This window comes from Gigantopelta aegis, chromosome 6 (assembly GCF_016097555.1).
Source record: "Gigantopelta aegis isolate Gae_Host chromosome 6, Gae_host_genome, whole genome shotgun sequence".
NCBI classification, from domain to species: domain Eukaryota; kingdom Metazoa; phylum Mollusca; class Gastropoda; order Neomphalida; family Peltospiridae; genus Gigantopelta; species Gigantopelta aegis.
The window spans coordinates 2568296-2591267 of record NC_054704.1 but is presented as its reverse complement, the minus strand read 5'-3'; the positions used below and the strand labels follow the sequence as shown (position 1 = coordinate 2591267).

General features: G+C 37.7%; 1 protein-coding gene across 1 annotated transcript in view; it reads left to right on the top strand.

Annotated features, from left to right (window-relative positions):
* LOC121376523 (cholinesterase-like) overlaps nucleotides 1–15353 on the top strand; it is a 37615-nt gene extending 22262 nt beyond the window's left edge. Inside the window, exons 5-11 of the mRNA XM_041504418.1 lie at nucleotides 3877–4076; nucleotides 4945–5098; nucleotides 6797–6898; nucleotides 8403–8476; nucleotides 11975–12104; nucleotides 12740–12875; nucleotides 14766–15353. Coding sequence (XP_041360352.1) covers nucleotides 3877–4076; nucleotides 4945–5098; nucleotides 6797–6898; nucleotides 8403–8476; nucleotides 11975–12104; nucleotides 12740–12875; nucleotides 14766–15072 — 1103 coding nt within the window. The 3' untranslated portion in view covers nucleotides 15073–15353. The remainder of the gene's footprint in view (nucleotides 1–3876; nucleotides 4077–4944; nucleotides 5099–6796; nucleotides 6899–8402; nucleotides 8477–11974; nucleotides 12105–12739; nucleotides 12876–14765) is intronic.
* The last annotated feature ends 7619 nt before the right edge of the window (nucleotides 15354–22972 follow it).

The window sequence follows — 22972 nt, the reverse complement described above, 5'->3', positions numbered from 1 at the left end:
TGCAAGTGGTTTACACCTACCCATTGAGCCTTGCGGAGCACTCACTCAGGGTTTGGAGTCGGTATCTGGATTAAAAATCCCATGCCTTAACTGGGATCCGAACCCAGTACCTACCAGCCTGTAGACCGATGGCCTGCCACGACGCCACCGAGGCCGGTTCCAAACAATGAATTAGTTCCGACGAATACTTTAATTCTGACATTTAGTACGCCTGTCCTTCCAGAATCTATTAAGGCTGGTTACTTGAAAATATCTGTTGCTCCTTTTATTCCTAATCCTTTGCGGTGCTTTAAGTGCCAAAGATGTGGACATGGACAAAATACATGCCATGTCAGCACATGTGCCCGTTGTGGTCAATTTTATCATGACAGCAAGACATGCCAGGCTGACATGGCTTGTACCAATTGCAAGGGTAAGCACTTTGCATACTCTCGCGAATGTCCAAAATGGAAAGTAGAAAAACAGGTGCAGCAGATTCAAGTTGAAAAGCATTTGTCTTTTACCGAGGCCAGGAAGTTAGTTGAGACAGCAACACCTGTTGTAGCTGGGAAGTCCTATGCTGCAGTGGTTAGAGTCTCGACAGCAACGGTCTCGGTTCAGACAGATTTGACCTGGCCAAATGATACTAATCATTTTAAAAAGATTCCGGATATACAGAAGGCTCAAAAACAAGCTGCAAAGGTTGTACAAGTGAGCAAAGCATCTCAGGTGTCTCCGGATTCTTTAAATCCGCCAAAAGGGTCTGCTCCTGTGCAGTCTGGCTCCAGTAGACCTGTGACAGGCAAGGACACCAAAGTGCATCAGAAGGATCGCTCTTCAGGACGATTTAAAAAATCTGAACAGCAGTCAATCCCTATTAGCAATCAATATGAAGCGTTAGATTGTGTAGATGAGGAGATGGAAATTTCATCACTTATTATTCACAATCACCACGACCACCTCCCAAACCTAAGATAATACCCATACTTCCACTCAATGACAAATAAATTCCTACAGTGTAACTGCCGTGAGCTTAGGCCCAATTTTGATGAATTAAGTCTTTTAATTAAAAAACATAATCCTCTTGCAGTGTGTCTTCAGGAAACTTTCTTGAAGGACACTGATCATATTTCAATGAGAGGATTTAACCTCTATCACAAATTTCATGAAACTGAAAATAGAGCATCTGGGGGTGTTCCCATTCTTGTCAATGAAAACATTCCTCAGAGTATAGTAGCATTAACTACAAATGTACAAGCTGTGGCTGTAAAGGTCACGGGTCAAAAAACTATAACTCTGTGTTCAGTTTATTTACTTCCTCGAAACCATTTTAATTTTAATTCTAGAGATCTTCAAGATCTCATTAACCAGCTCCCTACTCCCTTTATTATTATGGAATATTTTAATGGTCACCACACTTTGTGGGGATGCGAGGATATTAATATTAGAGGAAAACAATTAGAAGGCTTAATTCTCAAAAATTACTTACTTCTATTCAATGATAAAAGTCATACATATGTTCATTCTGCAAGTGGTTCTTTCACTTCTATAGATTTAACCCTTTGTAGTCCTTCACTGTTTCTTGATTTCTCCTGGAAAGTTGGTTCAGACCCTTGTGGTAGTGACCACTTTCCCATTATTATGGAGAATGATGGACCTCCATCGCTTGAAAGGGTTCAGAGGTGGAAGTTAGCGAAGGCAAATTGGGGTCAGTTTCAGCATCTGTGCAGCACTCGTCTGCAACAATTTGCCATTACTGATGCTGATAACCCCATGTCTTTGTTCACTTCCATCTTGAAGGGCATTGCAGATGAAACTATTCCTAAGACTTCGGCAGTGCCAAAGCGTTTCAATACACCATGGTTTAATGATACGTGCAAAGATGCATTCAAAGAGCGAAATAGGTTGCTTGAGCGGTTCAAACGTGAAACTACAGCAGACAACCAGGATGCATTTCGTATTGCTATGGGCTAAGGCTCGCAGAGAGATTAGACAGAGTAAGAAAACATCTTGGAGAACTTTTGTCTCCAAGTTGAATTCACAAACATCGGTGAATCTGTCTGGAATAGGATCCGTAAAATCAAAGGTAAAGAATCCAGTAATACAGTTCATCATTTGTCTGTCAATGATATGGATGTCACGTCTCATCGAGACATTGCCAATGCATTGGCAGACAACTTTTCTCATAACTCATCTTCTGCTTTCAGTACAGATGCCTTTACATCTGTCAGAACTAAAGCTGAAAAGCAGTCCATTAATTTTTCATCTGAAAATGCTGAAGTGTACAACAGGCTTCTCTATGGATGAATTGCAGGATGCTCTTCGTAGAGCCAATGATACTTCAGTAGGACCAGATGAAATTCATTATCAGTTATTAAAACATTTACCTGAATCATCTTTGGTGGTTCTTTTGAGTATTTTTGATAACATCTGGATTTCTGGAAACTTTCCTTCTGATTGGAGGAAAGCTATTATCATTCCTATTCCCAAGCCTGGTAAGGATCCATCTAATACTACTAGCTATCGCCCTATCGCTTTGACAAGTTACATTTGTAAAACAATGGAACGAATGATCAATCGTAGACTTGTCTGGTATCTTGAATCCCACAAATTGCTTACTAACGTGCAATGTGGGTTCAGATCTAGACGTAGCACGGTTGATCATCTTGTTCGATTTGACACGTTTTGTAGGGAGGCTTTCATCCATAATCAGCACTTGATTTCAGTATTTTTGTATTTGGAGAAAGCTTACGATACCACGTGGAACTATGGATTTTAAACGACCTCCATGGCATGGGCCTTAGAGGTCGCCTTCCTGTTTTTATATCTCAATTTTTAAGAGATATATCTTTTAAAATCCGGGTGGGGTCGACTTTGCCCGACATTCACCCACAGGAGATGGGTGTGCCTCAAGGTAGTATCCTATCTGTAACTCTATTTTCTGTGAAAATTAACAGCATCACCCAGTGTTTAACACCTGGTGTGGATTGCTCGTTATATGTTGGTGATTTTCAGATTTGCTATCGATCGTCCAATATGAGTATCATTGAACGTAAGTTGCAGCTTTGTTTGAATAACCCATCCGAAACGATCTACTACGGCGGATACTTTATATGCTCTTGATGTTGTGACAAACTGGATCGAAACGACGACAAAAACTGATCACCTACTAGCAGGTTTAGACCATACAAAAGTCATGTTATGACAGAGGACTTAAAAGCCACAGTTGCAAAGCAATCAAAGGCAACGTCATTGGTTTGTACTATTGTTCTCTTGTATTTTGGAACATTTTGGTATACTTAGTAACTATGTCAGCACGAAATTCACACACATAAAAAGGGTTATTTTAAAATACAAAAACGACTACATTGTTTAGTGTTGTTAAGTTTGCAAACATAAATTTATGTTTGGGATAATTTTCACCAGGAAACTGTTATATTTATCTCGAGCTACCAATATCTCGATCATGGTGGTCCGGTCTCTTCAGCATCGAGATAACATCGTTTGACGATAGATAGATACTTGCATGCATGCACGCACACACACACACACACACACACACACACACACACACACACACACACACAGACACGTCTGGGGTGTGAGTGAATATCGAGACGTGCTTTATGTTTGCCACTGAATGCATGTGGCCAGCAGCACACAAGGCCCATTTTAGAATTCAAAGAAACCGACTGATCCATCTCATTTAGAGTTATTTTCCGCATTCGACATAAAAACTAAAAACCTAGATATATTTGAATACTTGAAATTACTCTGTGAATATTTTGAATAGCAAAGCAGCGAGCGAATATTCTACCCGAACATATTTTGTTGGTTATTTTTTTTAGTAGTGTTATTTCTTTTACCATGACCATGTTGTGTCTGTTTGTGTGTCAGATCTGTTTCGTTACGTCATCATGCAGAGTGGTGTTCCAACAGCTAGCTTCTCAATTGCCCGTCCTCCACGGAAACCGGAAATTGTCCTGACGACAATTGCCGAACATTATGGCTGTTTATTCTCCGACAAGAAGCGAATTAAGCAGTGTCTGAAAAACGTCGACTGGAAAACCATCATCGACGACCACAGCATAATTTACGTAAGCAGCTGTACCATTATAACATATTAACAAATCGTACAGGCGTGTGGGCTCCCATTTGTGTAGGGGTGGGGGGCAGGTCAATGTTTGTTCGATTCAACGAAAATGCTCGAATCTAGATAATAACATTTATTCGTATTTACATTACTTCCAAACAGATAAATAGGGTTGCAAACAAATCACTCTGCATTTTTACATTAATAAAAGGTTTTCAGAGCAGCTTATTTTGCCAAAATATTTCTATTGGTTTGCCTGAATTTGATTATTTGCTCGAACACTGGGGTTTGTGTGAGGGTGGGGAAGAGGCTGTTGACCCCCATGCCTCGTACACTTAACTTATGACACATCGGGTGCTAATACAGTGAAATAGTTTAGCGTCTACAAAATTCGCTAAGAAATACCGGACCAGGCCCAACAGAACAGTATTTAAACTGATACCTCGACGCATTTTAGCAAAGATGTGCGCATCTGGCAGAAAGTATGAAATTTGCTTTACAAACGTTTTACGGTATGCTGAATCCAAATCAAAATGGAAGCAAGTGTTTAGATATTACATGAAGTGCGTCAGTAGAAGAAAACAACCAAATCGATATCCTCTCCCAAAAGCAATAGTGTTGTGTGTTTTCACATGATGTTGTGCATAAGAATCAGTGCATTAACATATTTAAACAAATAAAGGTTTATATTAAAAGAAAATTAAAAATTAAAAAACAATTAAACAGTGTATGCTTAAAATGAGCCCCGTCCAGCCCTCCCCCCCCCCCCCCCAACCCCATCATCATCATTTGACCTACAGGCAAACTTATTAGAGGAACATAGACTTTTAAATGTCTGATTTTTATTTCATTATGTCTGTTTACCTATTTAGGAAACCGAATACCCAGCTACTCGTTTAGTTTCTTATATTCCTGTGGTCGACCACGTGTTCATCAGCGACACGCCAGAAAACCTGATGGACAAGTGGCCGCTAAACGGGGAAGCCTTCATGACTGGCGTCACCAAGGACGAATGTTCAGTATGGGGTATGTAATTGAAAGTGTTATTTTCGTATTGCTGTACAACAGGCTGTAGATAATATCAGTGATCATTTGTTGGGGCACGATTTAGCGTAATCGGTTCAGTGATCGCCTGAAGTTCTTGTGTCGCAGGATCGCACCATCTTGGTGGTTTCAATCAATCTGTGTTTATAAAACATTCCTTGCTGCTAATAGAAAAGTCTAGCGGGTTTCCTCTGACAACTACGAGTACGAAATACCAACTGTTTTGAAATCCAATAGCCGATGATTAATAAATCAATGTGCTTTAGTGGTGCCGTTAAACAAAACAAACTTTAACTTTTTAATGACGATACCACCTAGGCCGGTTAAAAAAACGTCTAAACATGACAATGTGAGTGGCTTTTTAAACAGTGGGTATCACAACGTGTAGTTGTTTTTATTATAAGTCATCTAAGTGACGCTTATGTTTATATTATTAAATTATTATATCTTGATCTGTGTTAGTGATTGATTAATATTTAATTCCTGCAGGGTAGCGACTCGTCCGAACCATATTTATAATTCCTCTTGTTAATTAATCACCTTGGCTGTTACCTCATCTATCACCAGATGTCCCTAATGGGCGACTATGTTAACGATTGTGTTTAAAACACAATATCCAATATATCAACCAAATTATGTACCATAAATATTAGTACTAAAGCCCCTACCTAAAACTATTAACTGAAGAAAATGGTAACTTGCATGACTCATTTTCGATACAGCATCCTTAGTTTTGCCGATACCACATTCCTAGTTTCGCACAAAAGTTGAGTACTGTTTTTACATCCCATATATGTTTTAAGGACAAAGTGGTATTAGCTTAAATAAAATTGCATACATTTTTCGCTCAGAGGAAACTTATTTTGTATGGTATTAACTGCTCTATCAAACGTTAAATTCAGCTCGAACTTTGATCCAGCCGGATGTTATTTGGTTTAGTACTACCTAATAACTACGCATAGAAGAGAGCACCTCGGTAACAATGTCAACATATTGGCTGAAATCTTTACACATGTAAATATTACCAATATAGTGTCCGTGTTCCTCTCTGCATTGGTAACAGGGATAACATAAAATCCATTGGTGTTCTTCGATTATCAAATATACTCACACAGCATATAAGTTACTTAAATATTATAACTACCAAACCTAGACTGATAGAATCTAATTATTACAACCATTGAAGACGACTGAAAAACCAATGGTCTCTAGCTGACTATATCATCATCCTTTGTGTTCCAGCTAAAGCATTTGAAGATTTATATATCACAGAGTTGTAGTATAGCTGACTATAACATCATCCTTTGTGTTCCAGCTAAAGCACTTGAAGATTTATACATCACAGAGTAGTAGTATAGCTGACTATAACATCATCCTTTGTGTTCCAGCTAAAGCATTTGAAGATTTATATATCACAGAGTTGTAGTATAGCTGACTATAACATCATCCTTTGTGTTCCAGCTAAAGCATTTGAAGATTTATACATCACAGAGTTGTAGTATAGCTGACTATAACATCATCCTTTGTGTTCCAGCTAAAGCACTTGAAGATTTATACATCACAGAGTTGTAGTATAGCTGACTATAACATCATCCTTTGTGTTCCAGCTAAAGCACTTGAAGATTTATACATCACAGAGTTGTAGTATAGCTGACTATAACATACTTTTTTGTGTTCCAGCTAAATCATATGGAGATTTGAACATCATGGAGTTGACTGCAGAGAAAGTGAAAAGAGTCATTTTTGAAGGCGTAGTGCCAGAGGTGTTTCCTCAATTAATTGGTAAGCTGTGTTTGAGTGAATGTTGCGTCCTTTTGCTTAGTGCGAAATCCTTTATATTATTCGTCTTCTGTAACCGACTAGACATAACATATTAAAGTGACAAACATCAGTGTACAGTCTGAGCGCAGACTCAACCTGTAAGAGGCTGTAAGATGCTCAGTAACCTCACTCTATTGTCGTGTAACAATATTTATGATCTTACGTGTGGTTGTGCTTTTTGTTTGTTTCCGGACAGTGCGTTGGTGTGAAAAGGCAACTTAGGAATTGGTATCTAACTACTTAAAGGGACATTCCTGAGTTTGCTGCAGTTTTTAATATGTTATTGACTAACAGAGACTTTTTAATGATTTTAATTACATATCAAATATATTTTCTGCATAAAATAGTAGTGGTTGTATATTAAATGTGTTTCTGATCGTTCTAATATTCGTACTAGGTTAAATTATATTTTATTTCCTAAAATAACGTTTTTCGTACGTACGAAATTATTTGAAGACAAAATTCAGTTTGGGCTTCTTACAAATATTATGACGACCACAAACACATTTGAATATACAGACACCGATATTCTAAACAAGAAAATATATTTAATATGTAAGTTTAATCGTAGAAATATTTTATTAGTCGGAAACACCTTACAATGCAGAAAACTCAGGAATGTCCCTTTAATAAAACATGCTATATAACCAGTGGCGGATCAAGAAAATCCATTTAAGGGGGCCCCAGTGACATGAGGTGGAATGCCAAGGGAACTTTGGAGGGGGGGGGGGGGGTCGTAAAAAACAACAACATTAATATATAATAAAATTATAACTATCGCAAAATGTAGGGGGCCAGACAAAAGCTTCTCTACAAAACGTTTCAAATCTAACAAGGTGACCAACCGTACTACATTTAGATCTGAATTCACGTTGCACGTTAGTAAGCAATTTATGAAATTCAAGATACCAAACAAGCCTACGATTGATCATGCGTTCAAATACAACTTGTCAAAGCAATAACTAGTGGGATTTGTTGGATCTTTACCAGGCTTTGGAATAGGAATAATAATTACTTTCCTCCTATCAGAAGGAAGGTCACCAGAAATCCAGATGTTGTTAAAATATTCAAAAGAACCATCAAAGATGATTCAGGTAAATGTTTTAATAACTGATAATGAATTTCATCTGGTCCTACTGAAGTACCATGGACTCTACGAAGAGCATCCTGCAATTCCTCCATTGAGAAATGCCTGTTGTATAGTTCAGCAAAATATAACCCAATTTCTAAGTGCACGGACATGCGTTTTTATAATATAATGTTTTATCATTTTATGTTTTCACTATAAGCCACACTGAAATTAATTTGTGTCTGTATTATCTTCTCTTTTTTTTTAATCCTACTTCCATTCCTCAGAATCGTAGTCTGCAGGACTTTCAGTCATGGTGCGACAAGTCCACATGATTTTCTTAGTACTGCTAGACTTGAGATGTTTCAATATTTTATTTTTTATTTGTAATTTCAGATTTTGTATTGAAGGTATATAAACCTTCGTCGGAACTTACGAACGTAACTGCAAACATCGTGGCTTTCTATAGTGTGAGTGAATCATATACGTAATTTACTTTTAGTTTCATTCCTCGTAATGTTACTATTTCCACTAATATATATATATATATATATATATATATATATATATATATATATAGAATAGGAATAAGAGTTAAAAATCTGTTCGATGCGTCCACAGCATTTGTCAAAACCACATACAGTCAAAATGGTAATTCACAAGCAGGGTCGTCTGATGAAATCACATATTTAGTAGCACGTATGCCCTCCATGTGTACCCACAACTGCAAGGCAACGCCTCCTCATTGACTGCCTGATGCGTGTAAAGACTGCATTAGGGATACGGCACCATTGTTCCACTAATCAGGCACCAAGTTCCTGCAAAGTCTGTGGAGGGATCCTAAGAGTGCGCAGGCGTCTTCCCAGGACATCCCAGTCGTGCTCGATGGGATTCAGGTCGGGCGACCTTTAAGGCATTGACATTGATGCCCGCGTTCTTCGGGTAATCCTTTGTCAAGATGGCAGAGTGGGGTCTGGCGTTGTCATGCTGAAAGATCAGCCCTTCACCATGACTGAGCTGCCATGAAGGGCACAACTTCCTGGGCCAGCACCTGGTCGCGGTATGCAGCAGCATTGAGGTTGTCATGGATGACAAGAAGTGGAGAAAGGCCATTTCCACAGAACGCACCCCAAACCATTACACTTCCGCCTCCGAATCTGTCAACTTTACCACGTTGACTGACACAACACTGAGCATGACATTCACCATGTCGTCTCCAAACCCTCTGCCTGACATCGGCAAATCGCAGTGTGAATCTTGATTCATCGCTAAACACGACTCTATTCCATTCCCTCTGAGTCCATCGCAAATGGCGCTGTGCCCACAGTTGACGTTGACGTCGATGAAATTAGGTCCAACATATGGGCGTGGAGGTGAGCGGTTCGCAGCCGATTTTGGATCGTTTGCGCGGACACCCGACGTCTGAAAAGTTCATTACTGGTTGCTGTAGCTGTCATGAAACGGTTGCGGATGTGACGTAACACGATATGACGGTCATCTGCTTATGACGACACACGTGGTCTACCCGGTCGGAGGCGATCAGATGTGGTGCCCGTCTGTTGTACTCGTCGACTGCAACCCAACGCTCTTACAACGTCAGCTACTGACGTTCCCGCGTGCAACATGCCGACAGCTACTGACGTTCCCGCGTGCAACATGCCGACAGCACGTTCGCGCTGCAAATTGGTAAGGCGTGACATCGAAACAGGTCGTAACAAATATCGTTTTGATGTGTTTTTTCGTTGTGTCGGACTACTTTGAGCAAGTAACGATGCTATTGTAGTCACGTGACCAGTGGCACATGAAAAACCAATGCCTCAATGGTGCTGTACACGTTCTATGGATCGAGTTACGTGGGCTGTGATGGGCTTCAAATGGAGTGTAGACATTGTCATTACAATATATATTCCTGAAAAATACCTGCTTTCAACACTCATTGACTTTATTCAAAGTGTTTAATTCGACTCAGAGTAGTATGGACCTATAGTTGTACACATTGCGGCATCAGAATCTTCATCAGTAGCAGCTAAAGCGTTACATTCACATGCTACAGTGCAGGTCTGCCTACTAAGAGAGCATAATTCAGTTATCCAGCTACTGTAATGTCCACTGACTTAAACAAATGACCAATATCTGAATATAAAAACTTTTTCGGACAAAAGCTTTTAGAAATTCTTATGTAGAAATAGGAATACCTAAATGATGAGCATGGAATTAATACTTTCAAACTGAGTAATAAACTACATGTGACCTGTTTTGCATTGTCAGTCGTATTACTTGAAAAATGTTTTGGGCAGTTTACTGTGACCATTTGCTAACTTTATCCGTCACGTGTCAATCCATTTTAGAAGGTTTCTCAAAAGAGAAACCAAATAAGCATCATTGCAAAGTTCTTTTGGGAAGATTTATCTACTTATGTAAATCGTGGACAGGCAGGTAGTGTGTTGGAGTGCAAGCCAAACAGTTAATAATTTAGTAACACCTTGCACTAAATATTGCATAACTGTGAATTTACAGTTGTCGTCTGCTTGTTTGTGCCAATTCCAAATGTAAATCAAAGAACGATAACTCATCAGCTTCAGTATAAATAACTACAACTGCAACTGCAAATCAATCACTCTTAACTGCAAATGTACTCTCATTTGTCCAGTACAAACTATTGTTAACAACATACTTGTTTATATAAAATTTACCAGATTAGCTTGAAACCTCTAAGAAAAAATATGTATAAAGAAACATTTCTGATCTTAACGCATGCATAATTAATGTAGCCATATGTCTGAAAAATACTCCCAATTACAAAACAAATCATAAAAATGCAAAAATAATTATTGTACGTAAGGTAGTAAGATTGGGTTACCACCATGTGGTATGTTTTGGCAGCCATTTTGATAATTATTGAATTAATATTGCGTTTTTTCTAAATATATACTCATTTACCATTTTGACAGTCGCCGATTCATTTAAATACCAGATTTTATACATAGAAAGAGAATTAGACATAGTTTACAGTTTCAGGGTTCATTTTTATAATTGACGGTCATCTTGGACGCCATCTTGAATTGTGAAGTTATGCAAGGTTTGCCAAGGTGGCAAACAGGATTTGAAAACTACATACCAAGACGAACAAATGTTATACTCCGTAGACCACACCCTTGAAAGATAGCCCCGATATTTTCTCCACTAAATGGAGTAGGTTGTATACAGGTAGAACACAGTCAACGAGAAGTCGCAAGGCACTTTAATGTCAGTCAGAGTGTGATTGGGTGGGTCAGGCAACGACTTCAAATGACGGAATCCGTTTCCTATGCACAAAGACCAGGGCCAGCATTATGCAAAGCAAAAACACGACGCATTTTCAACTGGAGTGTGCATGAAAATGTGGATGGCAATCATGCACAGTTTTATACCCATAGTCTATAGTTGGAATGTAGAGGATTTTCATCAAAATGATGCATGTACAAGGTCAAAATAGAGTATTACATCAGACGCCATTTTAGTTAGTGGTGCGTCATGTCGTGAAATGGCCTTTAAGCGTCTATCATAGAAATTGTTTGAAGGCTTTCAGCAGTGAGTCCTTGGATGTTATAACCCTGATCAAACAACTCCTTTACTAGAACGATATCTCGGTCTTTATAATAGTCATAGGAATGTGCATGTCCCAAAGTATCTAAGAAGTTGCAAAATATAGACACCAAAAGCTGGAGCAGAAGGGACATTTGACTATTGGAAAGCTAGTCATCCCTGAAACTGTTGATTAATTTGGCGGCCCTTGACATGGATGTACTTGACATGGATGTACTGCTAACTTGTGATTTCTATCATGACGAGTTCTAATCATTTAAGTATCACTCTGTTTACTTCTGTTTGTCACCCAATAGCCGATGTGTTTTTCGTGCTGGGGTGTTGTTAAACATTCATTTATTCATTCAATCTGTTTAATTCTAGTTTGTCATATTTTGTTTCAGATCATGAGTGACTCTGTATTCGTTGCCCCAGCTGTAGACTTCGCCAGTCAGATTTCTAGGAGAAACAGAAATACTTATTTTTACACATTCGAGTACCAGTCCCCTGTTTCTCCGCCACCATCTTGGTTAGGTTAGTATTGGAATACTCATCACTCATTTACGAGTGTGTAGTAGATGTATTCGGTGCACCAGCTGGTCATCCTCATTCAAGTAATGCTCAATTGTTTTACTGTCATTTAAGTAACTCTCAATCGTTTTACTGTCATTTAAGTAACGCTCAATCGTTTTGTCATTTAAGTAACGCTCAATCGTTTTACTGTCATTCAAGTAACGCTCAATCATTTTACTGTCATTCAAGAATCGTTTACGGCATTTTCCGATTATATGTAGCAGGAACCACTTTTATATGTGTGTTTATGTATTGTTTCCTCGTGGTTCGTTTCTTCTGTGCATGTGTTGTATGTGTAATGTTTATACAGATGAGCTGCTCAATGTTAATTAATAATTGGACAAAAGTATTTCTCATTTAAGTAGTCCTCACTCAAGTAACCCTTTCTTAAATAACTCCAGTTCAAGTAAAATCATTCGATATATTTAATCAGTGCATCACCAGTAACGAGGAACCGAACGATGTAAAGATTTTAATAACTATAGTAATGTAATCGGATTCGACGTTTACAGTTGTATTTAATGATTACTCATTTTAAGTGACTCGCCACACATAGATAAAACTGATAATTACACAGATAGTTTCCACTGTTACAGGAGTCCCTCACGGGCGCGACCTCTTCTACCTATTCGGCTGTCCGTTCACGGGACACCCTCTTTACAACTACACCGACGACGACCGCCGCGTCAGTAGCATCGTCATCGACATGTGGAGCAACTTCATTAAACATGGGTACGAAACTAATTAATTAACTTTATTAAACAGGTACGAAACTGATTAATTAACTTCATTAAACATGGGTACGAAACTAATTAATTAACTTTATTAAACATAGGTACGAAACTGATTAATTAACTGTATTAAACATGGGTACGAAACTAATTAATTAACTGTATTAAACATGGGTTCGAAACTAATTAAATAACTTTATTAAACACGTTTAAATTCCATCCAATGTTAATTGTAAAGTTTTTTTTAAAACACTTTGACTTGTATACAAAAATTTAATATATACTTAACTCGATTTTATATATTGTATTATACTTTCCCGCCACAGCTCCTTACACTGTGGTTTTACATAACTATATATAAATAATATGTTCATATACTTAACATTTGTGACACCCAACAGCCGATATGTATTTTTGTGCTGGGGTGTCGTTAAACAAACATTCAATCAATTTAAACATGGGTATGAAACTAATCACTTTAATTCTATTATACACGAGTACGAATCTAATTAATTATCTTTATTAAACAGAAAATTATTTAATTTTATTATACAGGAATATGAAATTAATTAACAACTTTGTTAAATATGACTATGAGATTAATTTAATAACTGTTACTGATGCAATATCAGACAGTATTAATAACTATGTTACTAAGGTTAACAACATTAGAAGCATTTATATCCCCAAGATTTTATTTCATATAAAATATGTGCATTTTTGTACACCTTCCATGTTGTTTTACTAATACTTTAAACTACTACGATGTGTTCGTATGCTAACGCCAGCCTCAAGTTCAGCCAGCAAACGTTTCAGGAAATGATGATAATGTTATTGGCTACTATATTTAGCAGAAAGTTATGACACAGATAACACCACTATCGTAATAACAAAATAATTAAATCCAAAATGCATGTATCAGAAATGAACAAATATAAAACTTTCTAACGAAACGAGTCAACACAAGCAAGTACATTGACTTTTTTCGAGGATTACTCAACAACGCAGCGAGGCAGTCTTTCCGAGATGACATTATTCAGAAATATACCGGAAGTAAAATTTATCCAATGAGTCTATGGGCAAAGACAGTTATGACCTCGCTATGGCGTGCATGAATCAGGCCGTGTACAATGTATTACTGCTACTTGATGGACAATACTTCACGTGTGTCGTATTGGTCAATATACACAACTTTATTATTAGTTAACATAATTTTAATAGTGTTCCCTGCATATCTCGAGTAACATACATATTAATCATAATTTTAAAGGGACATTCCTGAGTTTGCTGCCATTTTTAAGATGTTATCGACTAACAGATACTTTTTAACGATTGAAATTACATATTAAATATATTTTCCAGCATAACATATTAGTGGCTGTATATTAAACGTGTTTCTGGTCGTTCTAATATTTGTACTAGCGTAAATTTCATTTTATTTACTAAATTATTTATTTTCGTACGTACGAAATTATTTGAAGACAAAATCCAAAACTATCATTACTGTGTGAGTTACTCGATATACGCAACATGTAACGCCATTAAAAGTACCATTAATATATAACTCGATATACGCAACATGTAACGCCATTAAAAGTACCATTAATATATAACTCGATATACGCAACATGTAACGCCATTAAAAGTACCATTAATATATAACTCGATATACGCAACATGTAACACCATTAAAGGGACATTCCTGAGTTTGCTGCATTGTAAAATGTTTCCGACTAATAAAAATATTTCTACAATTAAACTTACATATTAAATACATTTTCTTGTTTAGAATATCAGTGTTTGTATATTCACTGTTTCTTGTCGTCTTAATATTTATAAGAAGCGCAAAATAACGGTGTTAGATGTTGGGTTATATATTTTGTCTTTACAGAACACCTTCATTTTCATCAATTGTCGCCGAGCCAATTCCTCGATTCACGGAAAAAGATCAGTTTTATGTGAAAATATCTGGCTACAATCAAACCAGTGCAGTGTCTATAAGTACCAGACCCCGGGCTAGGCATGTTATGTTTTGGAACTATGTGTTACCATGGATACGAAACCTGCGTGAGTCCAAATATACCAAGATGGGGACACTAACGTTTGTGTTTATATCTCTCACAGGGTTTCTTCTTGTTGTGTTAGCCTCTGTTGTTCTATACTACAACAGACGTCGTCTTAAACGGTGTAGAAATTAACTTGTACATAAATGCACATTATTTCATGAGAAGATGAGAAGAAGTGCCATTTATAAATTGAAAGTAAGCATTGTTCACGTTCCTGCAAGTATGAAGCCCAGAATCGCTTTACAAACTGTATGCACAGCGTAGCACTCCCATTGTATCTACACCTTGTTCGTTACATTGTAAGACACATTCTGACATTTTATAACCAAAATACTCGTGTGTTAGGACAATAAATACTCATGTGTTAGGACAATAAATACTCATGCGTTAGGACAATAAATGTGACTGTTATCTGAAGGTCGTAACGTGTCTATTAGCCCACTTATTGTATACATTGTCACGGGGATTCTATAATACCCGTAACTGAATGAAACACGATTGTCCAAATATCTCTCCTAACTGTATATCTATTAGATCTCTCTGTAACGGGCGGTTATACCCGCTTGTGGCTCGTCTGGGTATGATCAGAGACAAGATCTTATATAAAGTATATATTATATAGCACGTTTAGTTCACTAGAAAACACAACAAAAACACAATACACTTTGGAATCTGTATTAACCTACGCTGACAAATGTACTGCCGCAGTAGTTAATTAACAAAAACAAATAATAACAACCCAGAACTGATCACTTAATTAGTTAATCTCTAGGTGTCTAGTTTACACAATATGATAATCACTTCACCGTGACACAACACCCACACGTGTGATATTTGAGAAACGCTTCCAGGAGAACTTAATTAATAAAGGAATTACAACTCTATTCCTAACAGGTTAATTTTTAATTAACCCTTACTACTCGTTCAATAACGTGTGATAACTGAGAAACGCTGCCAGGGGAACTTAATTAATAAAGGAATTACAACTCTATTCCTAACTGGTTAATTTTTAATTACTCATTCAGTAACCTTGTAACACAGAATTAATACTGGTACCTATCACAATAAAGACAATAACCTACAGTTTACCTAGGTCCTCTAGGATGACTGGTTAAGCTTTTTATAATTATTTAGGACAGTGAGCCTACAGATTACTGCGTCAGATGACCAGCAGCACCGTCTAAATAATATTGGTATAATACAGTATTAAAATATTTAAAGTCACATCAATCACATCAAGGTTATACAACAGAGCAGAAATGATATTTACCAAGTCCAAACGGACTAACGTTCCCTGGGGCCTTCCAATATGTTTCTTCCCGATATCTCTAAGACCCTAGCTATTTATTCAAAACTCTCAGAGACAGCGAATATCGCCTGGGGCACAACGCGGTACCTCACGTATCATCTGATATTTCCACCTCTCCCAGAGTCGGTATATTTTTCTCTGATCGTCAGACTGGCTGTCGCCATTCCGCGAGCAATCCCCTGGTCATAAACAGCACTAGCGGAGTTAATACGTAACTACTGGCCACATGGCCTCCACACCTGCGCTAGGTGTGTATTAGAAAAGCTCGACGACCGTCGCGAAATGGTATCACGTAACAAGTTGCCCATCTGGGCTAAGTGCATTTGGAACTGCACACGGTCCTCTAAAACAATTAATATAGCCACAGGCGAAAAGAAATTAAGAGCATGTATCGTAACAAACATTATAGTACTAGTGTGTATTCACGTGATTCACACTACTCTGCTACATAATGAATACACTATTATTTTCAGCGCATGGACGTAATAAACTAATTACACTCCAGCTGAAAGCTACGTGGTCAGACGTTAAACTGCAGAATATTCCAATTATATATTTTGTTTAAAGACATGGTTATAAGCCACTGCTTTTACTACGCAGTTTGCGGTGGGTCTTCACTGATAATAATTTACTATAGCTGTATAACGACGGTAGCATGGCCCGTTTCGGAATCGTCACAGTTACCTAGATTCTTGTCATCTGGAAGGAATATATGTATAGTCAGGTCCCATAGCCCAGGAATGCGGCATGCTGTGTGGTGTGTGTGTGTGTGTTTTGCTTGTTTTGGGGGTCACAATATCTAGGATACTTTAAAGGGACATTCCTGAGTTTGCTACACTTTTTAAGAAGTTATCAACTACCAGACTTTGTAACGATTGTAATTACATATCAAATATATTTTTCTGCATAAAATATTAGTGGCTGTATGATATACGTGTTTCTGATCATTCTAATATTTGTACTAGGTTCAATTTCATCTTGTTTCCTAAAATATTGTTTTTTCGTACGTACGAAATTTGAAGACAAAACCCTGTTTGGGCTTCTTACAAATATTACGATGACCAGAAACACATTGAATATACAGACACTGATATTCTAAAGAAGAAAATATATTTAATATGTAAGTTTATTCGTAGAAATAGTTTATTAGTCGGAAACATCTTATAATGCAGCAAACTCAGGAATGTCCCTTTAAGGCATGGTCATTGTATGGTTATTTCTTTCTGGCACAGAAATTGTTTCATCAGGGTTATGATGTCCAGCAATTCCTGAGGGCATTCACCACGTTTAATGGTACATATGTGGAGGCTATATGTATTACATCACTGACCAGCAATTCCTGAGGGCATTCACCACGGTTAATGGTACATATGTGGAGGCTATATGTATTACATCACTGACCAGCAATTCCTGGCGGCATTCACCACGGTTAATGGTACATATGTGGAGGCTATATGTATTACATCACTGACCAGCAATTCCTGAGGGCATTCACCACGGTTAATGGTAGACATGTGAAGGCTATATGTATTACATCACTGACCAGCAATTCCTGGCGGCATTCACCACGGTTAATGGTAGACATGTGGAGGCTATGTATTACATCACTGACCAGCAATTCCTGAGGGCATTCACCACGGTTAATGGTACATATGTGGAGGCTGTCACAACCAGGTATGACCAAGGGATGATTTAGTTACTACTTGAACTTCTCAAACAAAAATAACAACAACCCAGTTAGAGTTAATATAAATATATTAAAATAAAATAAACAAAAAACACAAGTTTAACAAAGCTTCATGATACCAAATTACAAAGTTATGTTCCCCTTTTAAATTGACAATTCTACAACATTAATTTCAACCTTTCACAATCAAAAATAAATAGTTGATTAAATTCAAACAATGCTCTTATTCAAGTGTTCATTGTTTAAAATTAACAACTGTCAAAAGTTCACTATACATCCCAAGTGTCCTTCAAATGCTCATATTGACGTCATGGTCACAAATCTGTTCCACTATTCCATTTTCCATGTTTCTCCAAATCAACGACAGTTTCTGTCTCAAACTGCAAAATCACTAATGGCTGTGACGTCTGTTCGTCTCCCGAACTCGTCTACCTCTCGTGGCTATGGCAACCATCTCAGCCTCAAAACATCCAACAAACAAAACTAAAACCTACAAGAAAAATGGGTCAACATACAAATATTATGTTCAATGACACGACCACTAAATCGACTGTCGGCGACAGTTCTGCAAATGTGCACACATGAAATAAATTAATTTCATAACCAATAGTTACCTTTAACTATTCACCATACCCCTTAAATGCTAGCCATATGCTAGTCACAAAACGATTCTACTACTATTTTGTAGGCCAATACACAGTGGAATCTCGGAACATAAATTATGAACCACTATCCTAACACAAGTTCTTAAAATACCTCATTATGAACATTTGATACCTCCAATATGTTCTATATATGTTGTAACTTTTAAATACACGCTAATTAAATCCATAATATTTAACTACATAATATTTAACTATTACCTAATTATATACAACAACTGGTTTCTTAACTACACCATACAAATGCTCAAAGTGGCATTCTGCCAAATAAAACAATGTACAAAAATCAGTACTCACCCCAGCTGTCCACGCCAAATCCTACATATCTCTACCACGTTGTCATAACTTTCCAACACGTGCAAAGCCTGTAGATCTGGGTCCAACTAACTGAACAATGCGACCCACACTGGTTTTGTCACAGCAGCCAGCAATGGAAAATTCCATGTACGGATTACACGTGCGGCCCTAAACATCAAACTAAACAGCAGGGTATTTTATACTGAGCAGAAAAAGTAACGCACCACTATGAGTAAAACATATATACAAATATACACAAGTAAATCGACTTGTGACAGAGGCTATATGTATTATATCACTGACCAGCAATTCCTGGCGGCATTCACCACGGTTAATGGTAGATATGTGGAGGCTATATGTACTACATCACTGACCAGCAATTCCTGGCGGCATTCACCACGGTTAATGGTAGATATGTGGAGGCTATATGTATTACATCACTGACCAGCAATTCCTGGCGGCATTCACCACGTTTAAAGGTAGGGTCAACTCAAACAAGAGCCTTATGTGGAAAGATGCATACCCGGACCACCAACAGATAGACACTTTAGCAAATGAAAAACGCGTAATTTTAGAGTTAATAAAAAAAACATGATTATTCCTGCTAACTGGGGGCAGCCATTTTGTTTCGTTTTTCTAACGTCCGGTGGGATAGCTTGGGGCGAAGTGACGTCAGCTCCTGACCATCTCCTGAGGTACAGTGTATACAAAAGCAGTAATTTTCGACAAGGCGCTTCTCTTTCATCAACCTGACTTGTAAATCAGCATAAATGACGTAATAATATAATAAACTATTTAACTAAATATATTTCAAGTTGCATTAACGGAACAAATTGGGGTTATAGTATTTTTCTCTGTTAAATAATCCAAAGCAAAAATGTACACTATTAGGCCTATTGGTATGCTACGTTGGAGCAAAAACGACAACCCACGATACCCAAGTGATAATTTTCTTTTCTTTAGGACTACGTAATTGGTCAGTTCTGTGGTTTTAGATGGAATAGTCTACTTAATCAATAGTTTTACAGAACTATTTACAGTAATAAACCATGTCCATTATAATTTTACGGGCGACAGGTAATATTCCACAATATCGGTATGTATGTTTGTGTCTAGACAGCGTCAATTAATTGGCTCGTCTGGTTACCAATCAAATACACACCTGCCAATCAGGAATCACAGGTAGAAGCAACTAACAGCATAGACCAATTAACTAAGAAAACACTCCGTGTATCATTTTAGTACGTAGGTTAATACATGGGCAAAACATTGTTAATGAGTTCGACTTGTAGCCACTTTGACAATGGTATTTTATTTTCTATTGAAAAATAATATATATAGTGCTGGATATACTTATTGCTAGCTTACTGGGATGTGTATTATTACCGAACATTGCAATGTATGACTATTTATCATCCCGCAAAAACCAGGTAGATTGTGTTTCTCTAGTTCTAAGGCTAATTCCTGACGTTACGCGTTAAGTATTACGTAACCACCAGCTCGCCAGAGGGCGTACTCACTGAGATGGTACAAAATGGCTGCGCCCGTTATATATAATAGCTGTCACATTTAACCGTTTTATTAATTAACTATACGATTATACGTGTTGATATTAAGCAATAATGTGCATTATATATCGTTGAATATGCATACCAGGCCAAATGCCTTAATTGTCCTCTCCTTTAATGGTACATATGTGGAGGCTATATGTATTACATCACTGACCAGCAATTCCTGGCGGCATTCACCACGGTTAATGGTAGATATGTGGAGGCGATATGTATTACATCACTGACCAGCAATTCCTGGCGGCATTCACCACGGTTAATGGTAGATATGTGGAGGCTATATGTATTACATCACTGACCAGCAATTCCTGGCGGCATTCACCACGGTTAATGGTAGATATGTGGAGGCTATATGTATTACATCACTGACCAGCAATTCCTGAGGGCATTCACCACGTTTAATGGTAGATATGTGGAGGCGATATGTACTACATCACTGACCAGCAATTCCTGGCGGCATTCACCACGGTTAATGGTAGATATGTGGAGGCTATATGTATTACATCACTGACCAGCAATTCCTGGCGGCATTCACCACGGTTAATGGTAGATATGTGGAGGCGATATGTACTACATCACTGACCAGCAATTCCTGAGGGCATTCACCACGTTTAATGGTAGACATGTGGAGGCTATATCTACTACATCACTGACCAAAATGATGGCTGATGCTATTCCATACTTTGAACTTGTGCATACTTTTTGTGAAACTTGAATATTATTTTTGTTCATCGTTTAAGTAAAACAAAGTTTGTTTTGTTTAACGACACCACTAGAGCACATTGATTAATTAATTGGATGTAAAATTTTGGTAATTCTGACTCGATGTCATAAGAGAAAACCCGCTATATATTTCGATTAGCAGCAAGGTTGTATATGCACCATCCCACAGACAGGCCAGCACATACCACGACCTTTGACCAGTTGTTCACTGATAGGGATTATCGTTTAAGATGAAGTGACAGACTTGAAACCTGTGGTGGCAGTACTCTTGACGGGTGCCACCGGTGGGGCAGGATATGCTCAACTTTCGCGAACACCTGAATTCATCACTGGTTTGACAGTGATTCATGAGTGCATATCATGACAGTTGTATTTATTCCAATGATGTTTGTTGTGTGCTAGTTTGGTTTAGTAAATACCCATTCGACTGGATTAACTAATGACAAGTTGTTGGGTTAGTAGTAGTATTCTAAAACACATAAACGTACACACAAGACAACATTAACTAACGACCAGTAATTGGGTTAACATTGGTATGCTACAACACAATACATAAACGTACACACAAGACAATATTAACTAAGACCAGTTGTTGAGTTAACATTGGTATGCTACAACACAACACATAAACGTACACATAAACGTACACACAAAAGAACACTTACTAATTACCATTTGTTGAGTTAATATTGGTATGCTACAACACAACACTTAACTAATGACCAGTTGTTGGGTTAATATTGGCATGCTACAACACATAAACGTACACACAAGACATCACTTAACTAACGACCAGTTATTGGGTTAGTATTGGCATGCTACAACACATAAACGTACACACAATACATCACTTAACTAATGACCAGTTGTTGGGTTAGTATTGGCATGCTACAACACATAAACGTACACACAAAACCCTTAGCTAATGAGTTATTGGTTAAAACATATTTAATACAACTACACTAAATGACATAGCATTGGGCATTTTAATAATTCACTGCACAGTGTTCTCTTTAAACCAAATATAGTGTATGTATTAGAGGTAGTACTAAACCAAATAACTTCCTGCTGGGTCAAGGTTCAAGGTGCACCGAACTTTAGAAAAATAATTTAACACCACACGTACTGTACTTGGTGATACATGTCAGTGTGTTGGTTGTAAAAAACAAAACAAAGTTTCATCTCGACAAAATGTATGCAATTTTACTTCATCTTGTACCACTGTGTCAAGTAGCCTTGTGCTTGAAACATATATGGGGTACCTGTATAACAAAATACGCAAATATTGTGCGGAACTAGGGTAATCATAGATGCTACCCGTTATCTCTAAAATGAGCAGCTTGACCCCAATTTTTTTCTGATTCACATTAAGGGTGAGGGGCGGTAGTATGTATATGGTGTTTATGTCGACTGATACGCTGCAGGTAGGAGTTTTAGCCACATATGTCAGTATTGCCGTCTATGGGATTTGATTTGCTAGTATACACCCTATAGCACATATTCGGTGCATAATAAAATACAGCTATTACGATTTTGTCATTATGATTTATGGTAGTATACACCTTAGAGAGATGTGAGCATCTGTATATACTTACCTCTTCTGACACGCAATATAGCCGCGTGTCGTTAAACACTCATTCTTCTGACCTGACACGATCATGTTTTATTTGGGTACAAGGGTGGGACTTAGCACACTGGTAAAGCGCTCGCTTGATGCGCGGTCAGTTTGTTGTCGATCACCGTCGGTGGGCTTATTTGGCTATTTTTCGTTCCAGATATAGAATAT